This window comes from Neodiprion fabricii, chromosome 4 (genome assembly GCF_021155785.1).
Source record: "Neodiprion fabricii isolate iyNeoFabr1 chromosome 4, iyNeoFabr1.1, whole genome shotgun sequence".
NCBI classification, from domain to species: domain Eukaryota; kingdom Metazoa; phylum Arthropoda; class Insecta; order Hymenoptera; family Diprionidae; genus Neodiprion; species Neodiprion fabricii.
This window is the reverse complement of record NC_060242.1, coordinates 29,327,533-29,352,230: the sequence shown is the minus strand read 5'-3', so window position 1 is coordinate 29,352,230 and position 24,698 is coordinate 29,327,533. Positions and strand designations below refer to the sequence as shown.

The 24,698-nt window shown below is 38.6% G+C and overlaps 2 protein-coding genes across 15 annotated transcripts in view; both read right to left on the bottom strand.

The window, feature by feature from the left end:
- Window positions 1-8,236: 8,236 nt before the first annotated feature.
- Window positions 8,237-13,003, bottom strand: LOC124180942. Of its 2 annotated transcripts, none has more exons than XM_046566909.1 (6): window positions 12,324-13,003; window positions 11,481-11,715; window positions 11,243-11,394; window positions 10,868-11,182; window positions 10,513-10,704; window positions 8,237-10,437 (listed from the first exon to the last, which is right to left on the bottom strand). In XM_046566909.1, the coding sequence occupies exons 1-6, from the start codon at window positions 12,379-12,381 to the stop codon at window positions 8,855-8,857; spliced, it is 2,535 nt and encodes an 844-aa protein (XP_046422865.1). In that variant the 5' UTR covers window positions 12,382-13,003; the 3' UTR covers window positions 8,237-8,854. The 2 variants fall into 2 exon arrangements, with proteins under 2 accessions (XP_046422865.1, XP_046422866.1); XM_046566910.1 differs by having other exon boundaries at window positions 10,868-11,179.
- A 154-nt stretch (window positions 13,004-13,157) lies between these two features.
- Window positions 13,158-24,698, bottom strand: part of LOC124180940 (diacylglycerol lipase-alpha) — a 51,630-nt gene continuing 40,089 nt past the window's right edge. For 6 of the 13 annotated variants that reach the window (XM_046566895.1, XM_046566900.1, XM_046566896.1 and 3 more), the window contains 7 exons: window positions 24,413-24,642; window positions 24,027-24,050; window positions 22,626-22,758; window positions 16,063-16,397; window positions 15,408-15,749; window positions 14,585-14,747; window positions 13,158-14,042 (listed from right to left, as the gene is read on the bottom strand). In XM_046566895.1, coding sequence (XP_046422851.1) covers window positions 13,764-14,042; window positions 14,585-14,747; window positions 15,408-15,749; window positions 16,063-16,397; window positions 22,626-22,758; window positions 24,027-24,050; window positions 24,413-24,642 — 1,506 coding nt within the window. In that variant the 3' untranslated portion in view covers window positions 13,158-13,763. Of the gene's footprint in view, window positions 14,061-14,584; window positions 14,748-15,407; window positions 15,750-16,062; window positions 16,398-19,387; window positions 19,618-22,625; window positions 22,759-24,026; window positions 24,051-24,412; window positions 24,643-24,698 lie in introns of those variants that run through there. The other 7 variants (XM_046566902.1, XM_046566903.1, XM_046566905.1 and 4 more) reach the window with 7 other exon arrangements.

Sequence of the window (24,698 nt, the reverse complement as noted above, 5' to 3'; positions counted from 1 at the left end):
TAATACTCATATGTCTGGCTGTGATATCTATATTATCCATTGTCGTTGCACTGGTCTATCGTAGGATCAAGCACCGAAGACAAATATAGTCGAGAATCACCGATTAAATTTAACTATCCGAACTTCTCGCTCTAGAATCTCTGAGTTTGACTGGGTCCGCGTTATCCGTGGATTACTTTCATTCCATCTCACTACTTTTAGCGCTAAGTGATAACAAACGTGGTCCGGTGAGGATGGGGTTACCAAAACAGACCGGTATACGAGTTTTCTGAGCTTTGATACAGTTTGCTCGCAGTCTTTAGGATGAAAAAATTGAAAAAAGTGACATTTTTGCTTGGACTTGGAAACGAGTAACGATGAGAAAATTGCTATATCAGAGCGTTTTGGCCACTTCAATAAATCACTTGTTTCCTTGTTTGTTTTTCCCGTCTTTGTGACAGTTTAAATTATTCGCCCTCGACGTCACGCGCGAAAGTAGACCGTATGTATAGACGCGCTACATGTGGGTGTTACGAAAGGTAAACAGCTGAAAAACTGCCCTTGCTTTGGTAACAAGTTGATAATCCCCGGGGCGACATTCTGTACCCGCCGTCTTACGATATAATTCTAATGTCACTGTTCGCTTCGAGTCATAGCCTGGGAATTTTGTTAAGAACTTATTCTGCGAGTTTTTAAAAAAGTTAGTTGTTGGTTGGGATTCGAATACCATCACGGTAGACCAGATGGGTGTGTCTATTTTTATCTATCTACTATTTTTATCTATCTGATCTGAAAATTATGATCATTTTTCTATCTTATTTTTATTATCTCGTTTATACTAATAGCTAACAGCATGTCAAATATGCATTCATCCCTGCAGTCATTCATTCACCCATTCTGTACATAAATTATTGACAATAGGTGTATGTATATAGTAAAAATTGTAAACTTAAATCGTGTATTCCCATCAGCGTCATGGTATGGATAAACAATCTTTGTTAATATCGTTTATCGTTGAAAAGTGTCGTTTTTTTTACTTGAAATATCTTATACTTATTATCACAGCTGGAATTATTCAAATGATAAATGTGATAACAAGGCTTAAATTGTAAATAATTAACGGGAGAAGAAGAGGTAGATTTAAACAGAAAATAGACGTTGGAGTGCCGGTAACATGCATCAAAAGTATATTATGAGATATTTAAAACCAATTATATTATAAAGGACCGTAGTTTGTAATGAATAAATAGTTCATTATACTACAACAGAATAATTACACAACTGCTCGGAATATTCGCGTCCGGTCACACGTACGTACTCTCTTTCCTTTCGAACTCATACCTTTTCTGCGTCGTTCGCTGTTACTTTCGCTAATCCACTTTTGTCTCGTTCGGTCATCAACAATGCGTATAACTTGACACACACGTTCCACACACAAGCAAACATGCCTACACACGCACACAAATAATTACCGTACAGTATGCAGATAAAACGACCTTTAACAAGTCTTACTTCTGCACACGTACATTCAACACCTAATGCTTCAACGATGGACCGTTCGAGTGTGAGTTTACGTGATTAAATTGTATTTGTTCAATGGTGTGTCTGAGTGGTTGAAAGTATGAGTGCTACTATTACTATTTCAGACACGATAAACCATGGAAAAAGCCCTTTAATATTATCTAGCATAAGTTGATATAAAAATATGAACGAATCGAGCCTGTTAACAGGATGAATCCGTCAACGCTTTGTGACGATGTATATATTTTGATAGACGAAAGTAAGAACCGAAGTTCGGACGTATCAGCGGATCAGCAGATCGGCAAATTAGTAGGCCTACGATTTTAGAAGGAGAGAGTTGTGTATGGAAGTGTCAGGAAATCATAAACTAAAAAATCATAAATACGACACATCAAACGCCCTCCCTTCAAATTCTTCGAATAATTGTTCCGCTCGATTTTAGCTATATACACCTTTACCGTTCGTTTTATGTTATTGTCACTATTTTGTTTTATTCTTACTCGACTATTGTCTCTTATATCTTTTAACTTATGCACCTGTGCGTTCCACTTATATTTTTTAAACTAGACAATGCGTAAGGAAATAGTGAGGCGCGCAGCGCCGAGTGCCCGGGGCGCGTAGCGCCGAGATGGGGTTGGCGCGCGAAGCGCCCAGGGGCGAAGCCCCTAGTTTTTTAAACTATCAAACCAAGTTTGTTGGGTTGCGACGTGCAGAGACTATAAATTGGGTATTCTGTACTATTAAATTATAGTTGACTTTTTAAACCAAAATGACCCAAATAAATGCAGAATTTTCTCTTTTATCGTGAACAACTATTTCTCGTAATTGTCTATTTATTTCTCTTTCTTTTATATTTAACTTATAATCAATAAACTAAAATTCATCACACCTTACCGATCGCGATGTGAGAATGTTGCAGTAGGCGCAAAGAAATTTTGATTTACGCAACAATAATGACAAGAAAATATATTCTTGTAGTTGAATTAACAGTTACTACAGGAATATATTTCCTAGTCTTCTTTTCATATAGACCACAAAAGCTTTTGCGTATTTTTGTTCGGAATTGCATGTAGAATTGCGGTGACTGCGGTATTTTCACATCAGTCCTGTGTAAGCTTTGATGATAATGAAAAACATTAACATTTTACTAAGTACGCGAAGACTGACTATATTTGGCATCCTTTTAAGGACGCCGAAATCATGTATTTGTAATTATGTTTTTATTCAGTTTTTGGAATCAGTGATTTTCATTTATTCATGTGTATGATTAGCTACTAAGATTCATTCATTGTAAATAAATTTTCAAATGAGTTGAAGAATATTTTATATTTGTACTTTTGCTGGGAACTTTATACTATATGAATAAAGAAAAAATAGATCTATTGGCGGAGTTTCGTTTGAATTTTTAAGCGTATATCGAATATGTGTTTCGAGTATTTTAATTCACAGGTCAAAACGACTCCAAATTGCACAAGAATATTTCCCGAAAAATACAAATTATCGAAATCATTTCCCAAAATTCTAGAAAATATTAATTAATAACCCTTAAAGGCGGACAATCTTTGGAAACTTTTCTACTGAAAACAGCTATGGTCGTTGTTGCCCTGGTAAGCACGATGAAAGTTTTATATTGACCGCGTTCGGAACAATGTACATCAATTATGTTCGTAAACACAGCGAGAGAAGTTGGCAAAGTGGAATGATCACTTGTTATTGTCATTTTATTATATCCGGAAAACTTGCTTAATAAATGCGTTCCTTTCCACCCTCTAGTTTTTGGGGTCGTTGTATAATTCAGTTAGCTGTAACCGACCAGTTAAAGTAATAGTTACTGGTTCGGAGCGCCACTTAGGTCACTTTTTCAATCGAACCATAACTAGGGAAGTAACCAGAAAATACATAAAAGCATGCCATTAAATGCATTTCATTTTTTATCTCAAGACTCGAGTGACGGATCCTTATGAAAAAAATTATGAATATCCATTACCAAAAGACCCTTTACGTGAATTAATTAGTCGCGAAGGACCACTCCCAAGGTACCGAAAAAAATTAATTCGAGTTAAACATCGTTATACTTCGAAATCGAGTCCATGTAACAAAACTTTTTTATCTTCATTTCATTGCTTTAGGTGTATAGTACCCCTGTGAATTATTTCAGATTTTTGTGAGCGGCGGTGCAACGTCGAAAATTGCGATTTTTGCACATTTTCGCCATTCTTTTACTACTTTGACCACGTCTCAAGGAAAAGTTGACTGAATATCCTCGGAATTTTGAGATTACACTTGAAAGTAATAATATGCGTAACATTCAGCCTCGCCACCTTGTATATGAAAGCTTTGAGTGGGTAAAATTTCTTATTTCAGGGCTGAAAATATTGAATCGTGACAATTTTACATTTTCCTTCCAGTTTATTCTAGCTCAAAATAAATTGAGACGGGAATACCGATATTCCTTTACTTACTTATAATCAGATGCCGGGATCCCTACGCGGCCACATGAACACCCGGTGTCCACGCCGCAAAGATCCAGGCGCCTCTGATATGCATCCGCGTATACTCATATTCAACTTCAAAACTGACGGACTCCCCCCTCGTGTCGCTGTTGCTTCGAAACCGAAATCTACTTATCTGTCTCGAGCACTTCTGATCGTCACTATGTCTAGAGCTCGACTGAAAAATCTGTAACCCAGCGCGTTTCGTTTCTGCGCGATTGTAGCGCCCGACTCCAGTGGCTAATCCAAAAAACTTTTGACTGACTCTTGCACATCTCCCATATAATTAATTACTTTAAACTCAAATCTCTATCTATAGATAGCGTATTAATATAGATAGCGTAACAAAAATATTTTTATTTTCTGAAACAAAATTAAACCGGTGAACTTTTTCAAGTCGTTTTCCATGAGAATCAAGCTGGATTTTACAAATCGTATCTTTGGAAGATCGAACGTCAAATCGAACGAAAAAAACAGATTTTTTCCCTGACCACTTTTGATGTTTTCGCCCTTTTAATCACTTGAAGTTCGTGTTGAAAGCATCAAATCTGAATGTTTTCAGATCTTCCTGACCAATCAATTTCTTATAACAGCTAGTCGAAAAATCAGCTTTTGACGATTTCTCATTTTTTCAAGTCAACATGCAGAGATCGAAATACAGATGATATATGGAAAAAGTTCCTATACAGAATTTTCGCATAGATGCAAAGACCTTTGTACGAAATAAAACTAATTTTGTGCGATTTTTCGTGCCCCGTTAAAGTATAGTTTTGACGAAAAATCTTCGAAAATCTTCTATAACAAAATAGTGCCCTAATAGAATTTGCTGAATTTTTCACACACCATGTCTTTTGCAATGCCAAAGATTGTCTGTCTGCAAGTTTCGTAGTGGGCGGAAAAGTAGTTCAAAAGTTACAAGTATCAATTTACATGGAACTGTGAAATTTTTCACCCATACGTACTATACTCGTAATGTGGCGGTATGAATGATGAAAGTTATACAGTCGGTATTACGATACGCGACACATCGTTGAATTCTTACCTTGGATGAATACGCTTCAAAAATATTGTCCGCGGCAGTACGGAACTCACATGTCGTGGCAGGAATCGTAATAAATGATAGACTAAAGTATACACCTCGAGAAAACGTCGTCAACTGAGGTTATAAACAACACGCGCAACAATTGAAGATCGCGCTCGAGTGCGCAGTAGTGTTACGCGCAGGGTAAGCAAATACCTTACCGCGCCGCGAAGTTTGAACCGAATTTTCGCCACTGTGTGAATATTTATTGATATATCTTCTGAACTACCGCACCTCCTGCTATTAAGTTTTCAGACAACCTTTCGCATTGAAGAAGTAGCCCATTCGGTCAGGGCACTATTCAGTTGCGAATAATTTGCGCGCATTTCGTATCAAAACTACACTGAAACGGGTTATGAAAATTCCGAAAAAAATACTCTCGAGAAGTTCACAAGAAAACCTAAAATGTTTGTGAACGAACTTTTGTCTTATGTCGTCCAGATTTTAAGCTACGTAGCCGCGAAAAATCAAAACATTGTTGAAATTAATTTATAAAATGTATTTACACATTTATGTGTGCAACCGCTCCACTAATCGATTTGACACCGATATTTCAGGACGTCAAGACATCGCTGGTGCCATAATGGCATTCGATTATCACGAGGAAATGGTGATAGCGGACGTACCGAAGAAGATGCAAAATACAGTAGCAAATGCGACTCTACAGAGTGACAAAAGATACAAAATCCGCAACGGGTTCCGTCGTAAACAGGAATCGCAACGTTTAATCATGTTGTACGAAACATTGGAGACTTGTACGATGAAACTAATTGCAGAGAATGGTTATATCGAGCAAACGTTGCACCACGAAGGAATCGAATGTGAATTCAAAGTGAATCTTACGAACCTGAATCCACCGACGATGTATCGATTGATGGCTTTCGACGGCATTCGTCCGCGGGGAAAACAGTGAGAGTAGGCATCATGAATTGCGCGATCCATCAGTGCGCCAATGATAGACGATCGAATCATGTGGGGCCAGTCGGAATTCGTCAGGGATATTCAACTTCGTTCAGGTCAAGTCGACTTGCGTTGACAACAACAATACCACAATGATACCAAATACTGTGGTAATGGACTTGTTCCCACTCGAGAGTTGGGCATTTGATCAGCACATGGCAAGGCGACATGTTCAGGCGATCACATCTCTGGAGACAGAAAACGTTGTGACTTTTGGACTCTGGAGAAGAAACTTTGAGCGAGATGAAGGTGTCGGTTCAATCGATATTATCGATGAGCATGTGCAAAATTCATGCCTGCCTGACACTTTTCAAACCGCCATTTTCAATTTCTCCGTTTTTGATTTGTACAGATCACACGCGTAGTATTCACTGCAAAATACGACCAATTAAATTGTCATATGAATGCTTTGGAAGCACGTACATAACGAGAACGATATATCTTTGTTCTTTTTGTTGAAACTTACTTGTTCATATCCACCGACAGCGAATGCGAATGACCTTCTCTTTTGGAACTTCTCCTTTTACATCATTGTGCAAATAATGATGAACATTTTTATTTCTGTTCATAAAAAAAAATTATCTTATTATATATATATATATAAAAAAAAATTATATCGGCGCAACCATGACGGATTTAAAAACAGATACACTATTGAATCAGACGAAACTTTTTCATCTCTCCTCGGGAGACATTTTTGACAACGATAAGTATATCTACTCGTGATAAGTACATTTGCGCAAATTGTGTTTGTGATATGTACGTACGTTACATTGCAATGCGCTCATTTACAAGTGGGAATGAGATGGAGTTAGGCGGTGGCATTTGGAGTCTACATGGGATTAGTACACTTTTACACAATGCCGTCCAGGCTGGTGTCGGATCTGGAAAAATGAGGAAGTTTCTGAGTAGGTGAAGAGTAGTTATAGGTATAACTACTGTGAAGTAAATATGTAAATAGGAATATAACAGTAATTGAAAATGGCAATATATTTTCAACATCATGGTATAATAGTAAACAATATTATTATGAGAAATGGCGGGAAAAATTGTGTATAGATACTATTAGAATATTCAATTCTTAAGTTTACAGTAGGCATGGTAACCCGAGGGTCAATCGATTCAACAATTTTATAATTTAACAGGAGATCTGATTCTTGCAGTTTTCACTGACGTATAACATTTTTTAGGATATTCGGGAGGGGGCCTTCCGACCCGTAAATTTACGTATATTATATTATCGATGTGCATCAATTCGAAACGCACGTATTCATGTAGTATACTGTAGTTGAGCCTCTGAAAACGTGTGCGCAATAAAAACGGAACGCAAAAACAACTCTAAGCAGGATCCTAAAAAAATGTACAACTATATCTTTGTACATACATACATGTATACCTATGTAAATAATCACAATGCAGTAAGATGTTATATTCCAACATCATTCACTCGATATGTAACGCATTATAGACGATTCCTTTCATATCCGATTTCCTTACATTCTCTTTGTTTTTTAGTTTTATTACATGTCTTCCTTTATAACATTGATATGAATAACCGCCGATGTCGATGCAATCAAAAATATTTTCTAGTCTTTTCTTGAACACAATGCATAAAATATTCACACACAGCTTTTGAATATATCTACAATTGGCATTCTGCATAATGCATGCGTTAATCCCTTATTGTCTACTGTACTTTAACCATTATTATTAAGTCAATTGATTCTCAATACGTATGTCTAGTTTAAATATAGATTGACACTATCTAATATTTGATTTAAAATCTATCAGCTTTAATAGAGGCATTACAATGATTATTGCAAGATATCGTAACTTTTTTTTCTATATCCTTGGTAGTTGAGTGAATTTCATTTCGTATAACTAATTGTAAGTTACGATTATATAATTACTATATTTATTCGAAAATTCGAGAACAAAACTGTTCTGTTAAAAAATATGAGAAATTAAATAAAATTCATTACCTATTATTAGTGAAGTTGAATAATCAAGGATATATTCGGTCATTCTACATCAAATGGTGCAGCCATTTCATGCTGTACGAATTTTAAACGGTTTCAGCGACAATTACGACGTATAAGTCGTAAAAAAATGTGTCTACTCTTTCCGTGAGCGTAAGAATAATTGTAAGTAACATTTCTTATGTGAAATTGCTTGAAGAACCCGATTCCAATGTCCAAAAAACATTAGCCACTTCGGAGATATGAGCGTGAATCGATTGCACAATTTCGTATGAAATGATCCTGTCCTATAATACTTCGTAAATACTCTTCATACTTCGTAAAAATATTCGCATAAAATGTGGGCGGGGAAAAAAAATTAAAGAAACGAATAATTGATAATAGTTTAGGATTGGCGAAACTTGAATTGGGAAGACTGACTTCGTTTTTTAATTGAGTTAATTTTTTGTTTCTCCTTAAAGCTGAGTTAACTGCCGTCACTACTGCACTAATACTCTTGCAACAGTGAGCCGAGGTATAAGAGCTTTACTGATTACAAGTGCAATATGTATTCTATGCTGCCAAGTGTAATAGATTATCACCTTAGTCTTCTAGTAAATGAAAAACCGCCTGCGTTTAAGCTTGTACATGAGTCTATTTTCTACATCAACTTTGATTAGCTGCTGCCATCTTATTTTTACAATCAACAGTAGAAATGTATTCGACAAACCAAAAAAACACGGGTCACTGTCGCGTCATCGATATAAGAACACTTTCTTGAATTCAAATGTGCTGTGCACTAAAATTTCACCTCATCGAGGCCTTGTAAAATCGTTTTCGTATAGTTGTTATTAAAAATATTTTCATTCTTCTTTTCGAACGCCAATAAACGACTCACGCAAAGGCATTACCAACGGTTCAGTTTCTCTTATCGGCATACTGCCTTCAGATTGAATAGTCTGTTTGCCATCTTCCAGTATATCACTCGTGGTCAGACTGGCAGTGAAATTATTGTAATTCACCAAGCTATCTTCAGTAGCTACTAAAGGCACCCTCAGCATTTGGTCGTCTTTTATATTCAAATATCCAGGAAAACGTTCCATACTTTCATCAGCATTAGTCGGTGAGTCCTCTGTGCATGTAGCGAGGTTTTCCCGACTCAAAGACACGTTTGATACACGATCGCTTAAATCTTTCCTAATTGTACTCATTCTGGAGGAGGACTTCACAGAGTCATTTGTAGACGAAAGATTATTCGTTTCTAATATACGGTGTGTTTTGATTGGATCTCCATTTGCAATTACTAGACTCGAGTTATATCCGCCTAAATCTCTGTCAGATTCTACATAACCGCGCACCGGGTTGTTGAAATTTAAATGAAATGGCAAGGATCTCGCAGTTTCGCTATTATTTCTTGACAAATTATTTTTCGACGACTCACCTAGTAAGCTCAGGTCCAAAACTGTTTTGGAGCTAAGTCTCTGCAAGGTAGAATCCATGTCTTGATTGCTCAACGAATTTATCCCAACTGGAATTGACTTCTGAACCGAATTATCATTCTTATTTATCCTAGTTTCACCAGAACATGAGATTTTGAATTCCGAGTCTAAGAAAGAAGATTCTGCTTCCAAGTTTTTCAATATTTGTGATTCATACCGTTTGTTGACAGGAAAATTTGTACTCATTTTCGAATCAAAGTTATTACTGACATCGTTCAGTGTTTCTTTAGGAGTTTGACCACTGTGATTATCGGATAACAATGCAGGAACCTCTGCACTCGTGGTGTTCTTTAAAACTCCAACCGTATCTTGAATTCCATTAGTTATTTGGCCGTTCAAAACTGTACAAGGGTAATCAGAACTTCGGACAATACGATCTGCACACTGGGTCTGAACATCGCGACGATTTTCTGTCAAGAGTGAATCTGTTTCTGTATACTCCGGCTCGAAATTTTGCGAATGTGACGTTATGTTTCTGCAGATGGCAAAATTCCCGACAGAATCATTACTACTAGAGTCCGAATTGCTGCTAGTATTAAGAGCTGTACTAGTAGAAGTATTTAATGTCGTGTTCGACGTATTATCACATATTAAACTCATGTTGAAACGATTGAAACCCGGTGTAGTTTGGGGCCCTGGTATCTGACCACTCGAAAAACAATTAACACTTGCCGAGTTAAGATTGTTCTGATAATTACAAGCAATCCGAGATCCCGTACCTTCGTTGTTAATAAATTCCGTAGTTAAACTATGACTGTTCGCTTGCTGGACTTCATTGGAATTCAAGTTTGACACGATCGGAGAGTCAAGCAGATTTTCGCGGGACACATATGGGGGTGGAGGGCCTTCCCTCGGGGGAACGGGTGCAATTTCAGAATATGGTGGTGGCTCTACAGGCCTTCCAACAAATTGAACTCCATTATTGATGTTATAAGTTACTGTGACCCCTAGAAAAACGTATAGCATTTGGTAGGATGTATTAGGTAATAAATAGATACTTTCCGGAGTTGAATCTTGCTTACCTCCTTGGTTATTAATATCCGCAGTTCTATTTAAGTACACATCAAGATCATACAATGGGACGCTATGGCGTGGTCGCGACCCTGGATTTCTCACTTGTTGCGGACATCTCGAATTCATGGCACGTTTCATATGAACTCTACATATCATTATAACTAGTATTGTAACGATGAACATGAATGCCATTGCGCAACCTGAAATGTAAATATCAATTCATTACAAGTAACAATCGTTTGACATCAGATGACAAATGTTAATAAAGACTGAAATCACTTTTAACGTGAAATTTTATACCAAAATAGGTACTATAAAATTACACTAAGAACAGCACAAAGTAGAGAAAGAAGTTGATCTCACCAATGACAGTGTAGATAGTAGTTTGCAGAAATCCCATATCATTGAACCGCTGCTGGTCGGTAGAAATAATTCCAGGTGGATCGGGACGAACAATTGGCAAGCTTGCATTACAGTTACCAAGATCGCAGCACCAAGCACGAGGTAAACAACGTTCCCCGCAAGGTATCTTTCCGGCACATGGATCCGGCCCACAGCCAGCAACGGCTGTTTCGTCCTCTCCATCCCCGCAGTCGGCCATGCCATCGCACAGATATCGCCGGTTGATGCAGCGGGATGAGTAGCATCTGAACCAGTTTGATCCGCATGTTCCAACTTCTGAAAAAATATCAGGGTAATAAATTTTCTACATTTGTCCGAAACCAAAGCCACACTTACGGTTTTTGACAGACAAATGAATCTCGGCAGACACCTTAGGCTGTCTAGACGCGTTCAACGAAATGGCATGGCAGCTGTAATCTCCAGCATCTGCTTCCGCGAGCTTCTCAAACCAGAGCCAAGCGCTGTTCTCATTCTGACCACGTTTGAACCTAATTGCAGTGTGAATTGTGTAAAGATGAGAGAATCGCGAAAGAGAATTGTTAACTAATAAATATTATCAGCAAAATTCCCTAACCGATTATCATTGGAATTCAAAGCTTTCCAGTCAACGATGTAAGTTGGCAGTGGATCTTCATACGGTAATGGAATGTCATTTCTCTCCGTTTTTTGATAAACAATTTGACACGTCAAATTCAAAGATTGAGATTCTTTCTTAAGAATAATCGGCCTGATTCCCACACCTTCGATTGGTTTCGGCGATACAACCAGCTTCACTATGTGTCCCGCTGTATTGTTCATCCGGTCTGAACCTAATGATAGAACAAAAATACATATCTTCTTACATAATATATTTTTTACGAATTTTGCAAGTTTAAAATCGGATCAAAACTTTGGCAAGGTTGAGAATGTTCCAAAATAAAGATTCCAAGCACCAGTCATTTTCCACACTCCATGAGATTTATTGATAAAACATAGTTTAAAAAAATATACTTTAGTAAAATAAATGTGAAAATCCAATGTTCCCAAAAAAAATAAATAAATAAAATTTGAGAAAGGCGAGACAGCGTGTGCCATCTGATCCGTTATTAAAAATTATCTCAAACGTATTAGCACTGTTCATGACCCAAATCGGGGCATGGGGATCGTAAGTCTAAAAGTGTTGTTTACAGAAAAATAATCCCAGTTGATGCAAGCTAATGAATCATTGCAAATCATGAGCAAACGACTAGAAGTGTTTTCGAATTTTGTTATTGCAGTGATGTTAGATGAACTGCATCGTCAGGAGATAAAAGAATTTAGTAAAATGAAACATGTGTCAAAAGCTAGAATATTATTATCATGGGATAAGTCTTTATGTTGTTAACTTTAAAACGTCGGGGACTTATTTCGCGTTAATTTGAAATGTAATTTTACTCACATTGTAGCTTTTTCACCGTCCACAAAAGGATCAGTACGAATGCAGTGATATACTGCATTCTGGTGCATCATAACATCAGCATTGCGCAATTACAAGGGCAGTGAGTTCATTTTTGTTGAAGAAACAATGCACAATTGTCGGGACAATGTTTATCGAAAGGCTTGTCGAATGTTTTGAAGTGTTGAATGAACGTTTCAACGATGCAGAGCGGAACTGACTTGTAGATTTTCACAAAATGAATCAACTTTTAGATACAAAAATTCGTCTAACAAGTCTCTTTCGAATAAAAATCAACTCCGACACGACACTAAAATGTAATTCTAACCGCTATATTTGAGTACATCGATTTGAGGTTAGGTTTTACGTTCGTTTGCTGCCCGCGACGGCAGCAGCAGTTAATCGCAAATGAACTCCCAGAATGCTCCTCGGCCAGAGAGGGAAACAGCGTATTATTCGAATTTCGTTTTCAAATTCTGAATTCTACCGATTCGATTCGGGTTTTTATTTCATAAAAATTTATTCTTCGCCCAATACTCATGATAACACGTAACAGCACTCTATTTGTCTCTAAACTAATCTCATTTATTATTTGCAATATCTTATGATGGTTTTGAGACGTTTTTTTCTTCAGCTAAAACTTATAAATGCGTTACTACGTGGTATAGGTTTGCTTTGTTTATTATTTTTTTTTCCCTCTCTTTCTCAACCTCTCTCCCTCTCTTTCTTTATATAGGTACAATGGCTTTAAAATTTATGTATTAATTATTTAATATAATTAGGTACATTTTATCTCTACTTGAGTGTCATACTCATATCATTCGTCTCTCGCATATCATTTGAATTATGACATTTTCATCACAATATGCGAAGTAAACATGTTTCTTTTAATATTTTTTTTTTTTTGTGTTCTTAACAGATTTAATCGTTTAGTAATTTTTCTTTAATAATCAAAACCAATCATTAAACGTTTTTTTTCAAATTCTACACTACTTTAACCGAGTGACAAAAGAATAATTTACCACACAATTGAATTTGAAATCGAATAAATGCCATCACAACCGTAATCTATTATTTCACTACATCAACGTATTACACATGTTTACGAGAAAGTAAAGAATCTACGAGATCCGGAAGCACTATTCCGTTCGATAATTAGAATCAAACGAATGGTAACCATAAAAATTTTATGTTATTAAAAAAAAACTGTTGTAGTTTCTATAAAATGTTTGTCACTCATTCTTTCACACTTTGTATTATTATATATAATCTGTTATACATATAATCGTTAATGCTTCTCATTTAAATACATCATTATCGGCATCGTTAATTTTTTATTTATCTTCATTTTCTTTATTTCATAACTGCCATGTTCAGTTTTATCGTCTATTGCGCTCTGATTATACTAAATTACAAATGGTCCCATTTTCTAACGGCGATACACTATACACTACTTTCACCCCTGCCGACCATCGTGATCGGGTAAACGTACTTCTTTCGTTTCGCGTTGAAGAAAGGCGAATTGTGCTGCGCGTGAGGAGGCGTCGGCGACAGGCCGTGAAGAAGGGGCAGGGAGGCGTCTCCGCCGAGTCTCGGAGGATCAAATTTCCGTTTCCATTCGACCCCCAGGTCGACCGCCGGCGTCATCAGACCCTTGCACTCCGGGGAACTCCGGACGCTCAGAAAGACTTCGTTGCTGCTTTCCCGTTGGCCGAACGAATCCTACAATTGTATCGTACACTGAGGGAAATTTTTAGTTCCAGTTACCGCTCAGTCCTTAACTATTTTCTTTTTTTACCACAATCGAAAAATATAGTTCTAGGTAGAAAATGAAAATTAGTTTTCTAGCTGTTACCGGAAATTCTATTATCCGTTGCTATTCTTTCTCATTACGATCACTGTTACTATATTCTCTTGTAACTGTTGCGAAAACTTAACGCTTGTGCAACGATAAATTGATGTTAAAGCCTTATTTGACTGAAAAAGTAGAGTAAACCGAACAAACTGATTTTGCCTTGCAATTACGAAAAAAGAATCGACAATAGCGCAAAATGGCTACGCTTACCTCGTTTTTCGTAATGACAATAATATTTAAACAGGGTTTTTAACGATACCTGTTTTACTGAATTTTTCTAGTTACTAGAACAAATGAAATTTTTCTCAGTGACGTAGAAACTATAGTTACAGCCGAGAACTGACAAGTTTAACGTTTTTGTCACCCTACCGTGATGTAATAATACGATACACGATGTTTGGGGTCTTACCTGTGCTTCGTAAAAGTCCAAACTCGATCCGTTTGTGTCGTGTTCCTCCTTGGCGAAGTCATCTTGGACCCTATGCGAAGTGTGAGATATTCTCGAGGATGGCGAGGACGAGTTTTCAGAAATGTCATCCCTGCAGCAGGCTGCAGTACAAATTCTATGTTCTCTGGCAAAATAGAAATGTTTTCTTTTTTCTGCTCCGTTGCAACATTAAGATACAACATTCGTATGTATAATAAGTATGTACCGAATTTTGTAACGTGATTGAAAGTTGCATACATTTGTATACTTGAATCAGTCTGTTTCAAGCTTTTCGAGATAATATTATACAACACGTGCGTTTTAACCGAACGCTTCCCGACCAACTCGAAGAAAGTATACCTATTTATATAATTGCTCGTATACGTGTACGTTTTAATATATTGCGCGTGCTCAGAGAACCTGACGTTTCAATTACATAATTCTAGATCATCTGGAACCCGGTATTTCTTAGTGCCTAAAATTTAACATGTTCAAACACGAAACAATTGATCTAGTACTCTCCGAATAAACGTTAACGACTATTTAATGACTTAGTACAAAGCCATATAATTTGCAGATCGAACCTTTTTGCGGTAAGCTACATCTAACCACCATTTCTTGCGTCGAGTTATTATACTCGCTGATTTCTGTATACTTTTGCGCACGAAACTATATACCTGCAGCTGTATAAGATCTGTCCAGAAAATCCTATATATTCCAATTTTATTTCACTTACAGCACGCAAATCACGCTATCAGTGCGGTACCAACAAAAAGAAACAAATAACGGGAATGTCTAACTATACCTCCTGACAATGACCGAATCTCTTCTCCTCGGTACCGGAGGAGGAATTCCGGCGCCGAGACTTTTGGCGCTCTCATAGCTCGCCTCGCTGTTTCCGCTGCTATGACTGCCGTTAGTTTCCTCCTTGAGGAAGTAATTCTTAGCGGACAACATCGCAAAGTGTAGATTATTCTTGAGGTCATCAGCGGCGGTAGATAAATTGCCAGGAATCTTCGGCGTCCGCCTCATCGGCCGCGGGGGAGGAACCGGGGACGGAGGATCGCTCGAGGCTTCGGACAGAGTTTCCGGCGTGGCCAAGGGTGCCAAAGCTCGAATGTTGTCCCACTCTCCCAAGTTTCGGGATCTGTAGAAAGGGGTGTTAATTCGGTCGAAGAGCACGCGAGATACGAGTAGGTTACTCAGGGTTGCAGCGAGAACGGTAAGAAGGTTGCTAAGAAATCTCGTCTCATTACGCCCGATGGTGATTCGACAGAAAAATAAAGAAGGAAAAGTGAAAAAGATCATTCGCCAAAGGCGCGTTGAACCGCGTGTACGAAGAATGATTCTAGATCCTAATCGTAAGTACGTGCGCAGTTTGTAGTTTATACGGGGATGCGGGACCGCCTCGGTGCCTGCCGCCTCGAGATTTCGGGTATAACGGAGCTTCCGGTTCTTACAATTTTCCATCGTTCGATCTCGGAACAGCACCGACGTATTCCCAGCGCAGCCCTCTCGAGACTTGGCTGGGTTGCAGGCGCCCCGCGTCCCGGTGAAACTCTGGGGGTCTGTGGAGGGACGTGAAGCTCGTTTCGAGGCACAATCTGTGCGGGGGCGTTCCTGCGGCTGTTTTAAGCTTGGCGGGACTCGGCGGGGACAGCAAAGCTCTCATCTCCGGCTCGATCTCGACCTCCTGGACCTCGACGGCCTCCCGGACCTCCGAGGCCTCCGCCGAAGACGTATGCGCCGACGTTCCGGTCCTCTGTGGCTTTGCTGGACCCAGCGTCGTTATAACCTGGGATAATTTCATTAGAGTTTCTTGGGGGACGTCCCTTTTCGCCTGGTCGGGACGCGCCGGAGCGACGAGGTTCTTTTCTACGAATTTTATCAATTTTTGTACCTCACACGGGGGACGTGATGTCGAATATCGTCGCGCAGAAGTGATCGTGCAAATTTTTACGGTTTTAATGTTTTCATTACTTAATTCACGTTATACTTGGTACAAACTAAAAAATTCTTTTCCAAACTGTAATAGTCTTCCTATCAGATACCATTCTCTTGGATTTGAATGTTTGCTGTCTCCCAGGGTACGTTACGCGACTATATTGAATGCCAATTATCGTAATCGTTTAATTACATCGATTCATTTCTTTCGGTATAAAGTGAAATGTGTCAATTGAAACTAGTACCCGCTTTCTTACTGACAACGAATGGAATGGTATACCATACGCCAAACATAGCGCAAATCGATATCTTCCACGCAAAAGGCCCGTGTGATCTGAAAAATCCTTGCAAGTTGTTGCTGACTTTGAAGTTATAGCAGAGAGTGCATCTTTTATATTGATCCGTATAGTAGAAAGTTTGAAATTGGCAGGATTTAAGCAATTTTACAGAATCGATGCAGTTGCGGCTGTTTGCGAGGTTCTTTAAAACTGCTGATCGTATGAGGAATGAAAATTTCTCAAACGTGCACTCTTATACGCTCTGAAACTAACGGTAAGAGTATTGACAATGTAGAAAGTAATTTGTCAAGTCTTAAATTTTGGAATGGTGCAATGCAAGGATTGCTATTGAAGTGACTATGATAAGTTGACAATAAAAAAAAAGTTTTTAAACTCAAGCCGGAATTCCCTAAATATTTTTCGAACATCGCAAACTAATTTCCCCACATTTTGCGAACTCTAACTTTCCCTACAAAGTTCAGCAGTTCTCTGTATTAAACTTCTCCAGATAACAAAAGGCCGTTTGCATTTCATTTAGAAAGGGTTTACGATAACCCTAATGAGATAAAAATTATTTACCTCCAAAATTTTTATCTCAAAGAGGAACTTACACTGCTTGTAATTTGAAAACATGAACAAGAACGCCAATTTGAATTATAACCAATCAGCAGTACGTATGCGTATACGTTTATAATCCTGACTGCAACGATCGTTACTTATTTTTTCACAACCGGTGTCGATACGTTATACCGAACGATTAGATATAGATGAGTAATGCTACTTTTGAAATATAACGGCAGATACACGACTACACATTAAAGTGTATTTGTCAAAGGGAATAACATTCGTCATTAAACATTAGGATCGATGAATTGCAGTGAGTGTCGACTGCCTGAATGATATGTAGGTGAATTTTTGCATGCAGCGAAAATATAAGTGTGCCAAGTAATGTAAAGCGATAAAGCCAACAAGCCGTGTATAACAAATATGAATTTACCGCTACTACGATACCAGCGACATGGTAATAATACCAAAAAAAGAGAAACGAAAAATTAGAGAAACTAAATATAATAAACATTCAATTCCTACGGCGCAATGCTCGTTCCCATGCCTGATCGACAGCGAACAACTTTACGTATCTACTCGTTACTTTTTCTCCAGTGTAACATGTTACTCTTGTGCATATTTCTGTCCGTTTACTGTACAATAATTGGTATCTTCACGTGCAAAGGCCCAACAAGTAACTGAATATCAATTCCAAACTGTGATACCTAACACGCCTGACGCAATTCATAAAATTCGGTATTTTACATGCCTCACAATTGACTAATACTGATAAACAAATCGTGATAGAAATAAAAATATTTGTTGTCAACGGTAATTCATTCCGCGTACAATGTTGTATACAATTAATTAAGAAACCTTGGGTTACGATCACAAGACAAAATGCAGTGGGAAAAACCAGCTGCATAAAAATCGATATTCCGTAGTCGCCAGTAAAACAACGTAGAGACAAGGTTGTCGCACATTTTGGCAGAAAGGCCTTGCCGATCAAAAAATATTTTTTCTCAAAAATAGGCGAACTGACCTGCAGACCGACGAAACGCTGCTGTTATATAAAACTGCAGCAAGATAAAACGAAATGGATTTATTAGCTACAGGTTGGGAAAATTCAGATGGTTTAAAAAACAAAATTGAAGACTAGAAAATCGCTTGCGATGGCCTGCTGAAAAATCTCCGGCATCATTTTAATCAAGGAATAATCAAGAGACCGGTCTGATCGCGGCATAATTTAGTCAATAAGAAACCAACATCTCCAAGCAACTATATGTATGTGACGCAATGTAACGAATGATTACGTAACAAGCCTGCGGTGCGCTGATGATGAATTGAAAAATGATAATTTAAATGATTTCGTACAATAAATCTGTGGAAATTAAACTTGCAGTGATTAGCGAACTGTATACGTGACGTGGGTGATGCGATAATTGAGCTTTAGATTACACACAACCGGTTATAATCACCGTACTTAAGATTATAGATTACCACGAACGTTCTGCGCTCAAATCTCAACAATTTGCACAGGAATGAGGGTAAAAGTGGCGAAGTTTAGCTGTGGCAAATGAGAGCTGCGAAAGCTTTGATATTACAGATACAAAGGACGAGTGAATAAAAAGCCCCGCACACAAGGGGTGATACAAGTTCATAAATTTAAATAATTACGAACTGATTGACTCCAGGCTGACTGGAAAGGCGGATCCAGTCGAATATACGACGATCTTCTGATCTTAGGAAGACAAGCAGGTCCGCCGAAGAACTTTTTCTCGTGGTATCAAACGGCCCGTCGTCGCTTCTTCACAGCCAATTACTCGTCAGGCTGATTCGTTGGGCACGCGTTACAGCATACACACATAGGTACGTTATACGTAATGCAGAAAAGGTGGAGAGGGTGAATCGATCCGTGGATCGGTAATGACGATGATACGGCGATCGAGATTTATTAGTGACAACCTTCTCCCTACTGACCTTAACGAAGCATGCCCACCCAATATTTCATTAATACCTTGTATCGTGGCGAAGGGAGGGTGTGGTGGCAGTGGCGGAGGCACCTTTGCCGGCGTCGCGGTCTCCGTTGCGGGCGTCGGGACGCTGTCGTGTTTCGAGCTGGATGCCGCCCAGGGTGTTGTCGGTACAGAGCAAACGGGGCGACGACCTCGCAGCCATCATCTCGGCACTCCGATCTCTGCACGCCGACACCTGATCCACACACCACACACCCTCAGCCACATTTCCCTTTTGTTCATCGTGTACGTTATTTACGGACATAAACAGGCTGAGTAATTTTGCGAGCAAGATCGAGAGGCGCGTTTCCATGCTCGCAAAGTGAGGTCGCGCGATGGGACGGATCGATTTGAATTAAAAAAAAACAAATTTACACACCCTTAACCGAACGACCGTTCGAGACTTAATACATATACAGCCAATTGACCCAAGGGCTACGAAATTGTAGGTAATTTCAGTTTCGTAGTCAAATTGCTTTCGGAAAATAACGCAACAGCATGTTTCCGATGTATGCATATTTCTTTCTCTACTCGCTAACGGATGCCCGTTCAGTAAAGCGTTGAAACACGGGTCTCTAGGTTTCGACACAAGAGTTCGTTGAAAAATTACTGGTTTAATTGGTTCGTCTTATCGCGGGACCTCTCCTTGTCAACGTCGCGATTACGTATAACCATGGTATAAACAAGACGGTAAATCACTAGGCAAAAATATGTCTACGCACATCCAAGCATAATTTCGATCTATAACACATCGGGGTCTGAACCCCATCGCTCGACCAAATTAGAAGAAAGGAAGTTCGGAGTTTTGAAGCCTCAGAACCGCGATAAACTTCGCACAGTTGTTCCGGACAGCTGGTGTTGGTCCGGGTATAAACTATTTGCGTGAAAGACCGCACGAGTCTTTTCAACGGGACGATATTGATCGTCTCCTTCATTTTTATAGACCGTATTATAAACGACAACCGAAAGAGAAAACTGTATCGTCGGTGAGCAGAACAAATATCAAACTCGCAACTCTAATACTAAAACTTTTATTTCAGACGTTGTTTCTTATTTTAGAAATTATTTTCAAAACCCGCACTCTCACGCATGTTTCTGGGGTATGAGACAAGCCTGAAATTTTTTTGTAAAAATCTTACCTGAAAATCAATCATTTTTTTGCTAAACTATAACCTGAAGCTATATTGCCGATCAATTTATTTCCCAGTTGTGTACACAGATCAAGCGTGTAAGGTCATGTAGGGTCTAGACGACACTGAACCGATGCTTACTGTTAGCTACTGAGCGCGTTTTCTCTGATAGGCATGCTGAAAATTGATCGGGAAAATTTTGTTATGACAGTTAAAGAAAAAAAATTATAAGGTCATTTTTTACAGTGCCAGCGCGATGGACAAACTCTTGATAAAATTAAACAACTCAAAACAAAATGACAAAATTGTACTATTCAAATTCATCGACGGTATTTTCACGGATTTTGAAGGAAAATATTCCCCACCGAGGTGATAAGATATGTGATAAATAAAAAAACAATGGGTTAGGAGAAACAAAATTTTTACAAAAACCTGCCAAAAGTATCATGTAATTTTAGAGGCACACAGTACAGTTGATCAAATTAAAAGTGGTCTTCTTGCTTTTTTTCTTAAATTGATAAATTAAACAAAAACAACATGTACAATAACACAAATTATAGTTACATAAGTATATATAACGTATTAACGAGCAATACATACCGATGAAATTTATTTGTTTCTTGCTTCAAGTATTAATTTCATAAATATCACGGTTAGGTGTAAATTCAAATGCATACGACATGTTATATCAGTCTGCGATCTGTATATCATGTATATCTCGATGATAAATGCAATTAACTGGATACTACAACTTTTAAAACCCACAAGAACCTACAGTTTTCTCCATTGATGGGTACATTTCGTAATAAATAAAAACTTGAGCCTATAATCCAATCTTAAAGTATAGTATACAATATAGTAAAATTTACTCGTCATGCAGTGTTTCACTTTCCGCTGATGTCATGCATATTGGTATAGGTATGTGGCAACCGGTACTATCTGAGTTTAGTACGTTACATGACATTGTATTCGAACCAGAAGTGAAATAATAATAAAAATAACGATAATAGTATAAATATTCAAATAATAATGACAATAAAACTAGTACTATATAATAATGTTAACAGTAAAATGAACTGAACGAACTATCGTAAAAGTGGTCAAAAATCTATCTAATTATTAATATCTATTGTACATTAATACCGGCGAAGCAATAGTAGTTTATTTTAGCAATAACAAAGAAGGCAATAAACATAAGACGGTAAGAGTTTAAGAAAACCAAAATTATAGTAATAATTATAGTAGAACAATCACAGTACGAGTCAGAGTCAAAATTGGAAATAAAATTCACCTAACAAATCCTTGGATCATATTGTGTAATTATACTGTGCAGAGTATAGGTAATTATGCGGCCAGTATATGTACTCAAAGCACTCGCGTGTAATTCGAATACTTTTGTAGTGGATCATCTTTAATACTCGGAGCTCGGTGTAACATGTGTAATACATATCCTTTGTACGTGTAATGCCCCCCCCCCCCCTCAAAAAAAAAAACTAACTACACACAACAGCCAGGAACTACTTCCGCGCATCTTAAACGATGCAGCACTTCAGCAGATCGGTAAATCGTAAAGGTAAATTTATCGATCATTCGCTACAATCGTATATTGATATAATATTCTGTGATAATTTACAAATTACGCGTTAAATTAATTCTGTTCCGTTGATGTAGCGATGATACATATGCAAATGTTGAAACAATGTTGTCTAAAAATAAAAATGAACGTTTCTAACTGTAAGGGAGAAGAAAAAACGAATATACCGAAGACGAGGGAACCTCGAATTTGTCAGAAACTATGACATGATCAAACTATCTCAACATCGGCAATGATCGCTATGCGATTGGAACGCGGAACGTCTTCGGAAACGTTAATGAGATCTACGGAACTCCGGGGATATTCCGGTTCGCCAAATGTCGGGCTATCCCCTGAGATATTGGAAGGCGACGGATCCGCGTCTTTATGAATAACTTTCCCGGCGAGATCCGGAGCGTCAATGCTATTCTCGAGGGGCTCGTAGAACCCTGGCTTCACCGATGGACTTCTACTGACCGACCTTCTGCTCGGCTGACCGGTAACGACGACGGAAGAACCGTTTCTCTCTAGGCTTACCTTGTTCAAGGCGTTCAACATCGTGTCCGGCATGTGGTCCTGGATCATAACCGGACTGATCAGGACCTCGTCAAAGTCGCAGGGCCCAGCCCAGAGGGCCTGATAGACGGGCTCACGCTTCCTCAGGACTTGCCTGTAATTTTAAAACGGAGAGCATGATCATCGGTACGAAAGAATTATCGTCGCGGGTTCGGGTGAAAGGTTTATCGGACAACACGGTGTTGGGATGGATAGAAGGAGGCGTGATAATCGGACGACGGAATTAGAATAGAGAGACTTCCTCGCTATGTCACTGTAAGAAGCTATGCAAAGGTGGTGTAGGTAAGATTCAATCAAGATTACAGATTTAAAACGGACACACGATACATTGTCAATTATACCAACCTATACGGACTCATTACTCCATCATGCAGTGTTGGGAATAATAAATAAATCGCTATTTACGGGGGACCAGGAATCCTTGGAGATGTTTTATGTACGCTGCATTTCAGTAATGTTAATACTCCGACCGTGAGTAAATCTACATTTGTGTACACGTGTGTATGAAAAATTAACGACGTTGCTGAATTTTTAACAAGCTTCGCATACATTTTAACTTCGGATTCGTTAGCCTTTTTAAAAAAAAAGTTCTACGGTTATTCTCTATGCAAATTGTTAGGTTTTCATGGTTACTGCAGTTGTGATATACGACCGTTTATGGAAATCGGTGAAGAACTTCAAGTCAGAGGAAAAAGAATTTTTCTTCAAATAAATTATGCTAATAACAGTAGTAAGAAAGGAAAAAAAATTAGAATCACCTGAGATTATTCTGACGATTTCCATACACGAATCTAGTTATTGGACTCGTGTTGAATTCCGTACGCTCTTCGAGCAAACGGTTCCAGAAAATGTGCGTGTGCTACTTGCAGAAGCCAGTTCAAAAGGCATTTGGATCATCTCAGATCTTAACGTACGGATCGTGTGAGCAATACTCCAACGATGCGATATGAAGACCGCATAAGTTAGCGGTTATTCAACTGTTGAAATTCTTCGCTTTGATACCGACGCCAAACGATATTAACAATAGGGTATTTGAAAGACGGAGGTGATTGAAATTGAAAACTTGAAAGTTTCAAGGGTTCCTAGTCTTCCACGTAACTCATCGTATAAAGGCCTTTGAGGACTAGGACAATACTTCGTATAGATGGGGTTGAAGGCAAACACGGATGGGGGACGTAAGTTGAAAATATTATAGAGGAAAACGTTGCAGTACATAGGTACGACACGCGTGAATAAATATAACTAACAGTAATAAGACCCATGGTTGCATGCTGCGAGTCTCCCCAAGATGCATAATACCTAGAATATGATATTTCCTGGAACAGTATGATAATGTAGTATACTTAATCGTGATAAACATACCTCCAACGGGACTCATACTTTTGCCTATAAATAAAAACGTGTCAGGTTAATTGGCGTTAGTATCAACATGCTAGCGTGTCTTTGTTTCTTATTATTTCTATGCATTTTTATCCAAACATGAGAAGAGTAAGTTTGCATCGAAAGCGTGAATTCAGCATTCGAAAGAAATTTGCAGAATTCCAGGGGGAGCCAATTCTCATCTAAAGTTTGTCAAGCAATCAACTTTTCTCCGCGAACAACGGAAACACACTTTCAATCCAAAACTTTTCCAAGTCAAGTAAAGAACAAGCCGCCTCCAGCACGAAAATTTTTCCCGGCAAGTATAAATTTTTCTTTCTCCTGTATACGATACAATTCGTCGCGCGAAGTAGAAGCTGCAGACTCACTCGTTCTTGTTAGTATGATGTCGCACCACGTGAATTATCCTTCCTGGAGGATACAGCGGTCTGTGAAGCGTCAGCGCGATCCTCGAGTCGCTCGGAACTACCGTCTGAGATCTTGCCTGGTCCTTGTCTCTTTGGTACTCGCTGATGCAGCCGCCAGCCTCAAGGTTCGCAGCTGAAGTCGGAGTCGAACCGCATCCGCAGCACATCACCGAGCATGCGATCGTTTTCCACTGAGAGAAGAACGACAGAAGTGAACGCGAATTCACGGTACATGAAAGCCGCAGGA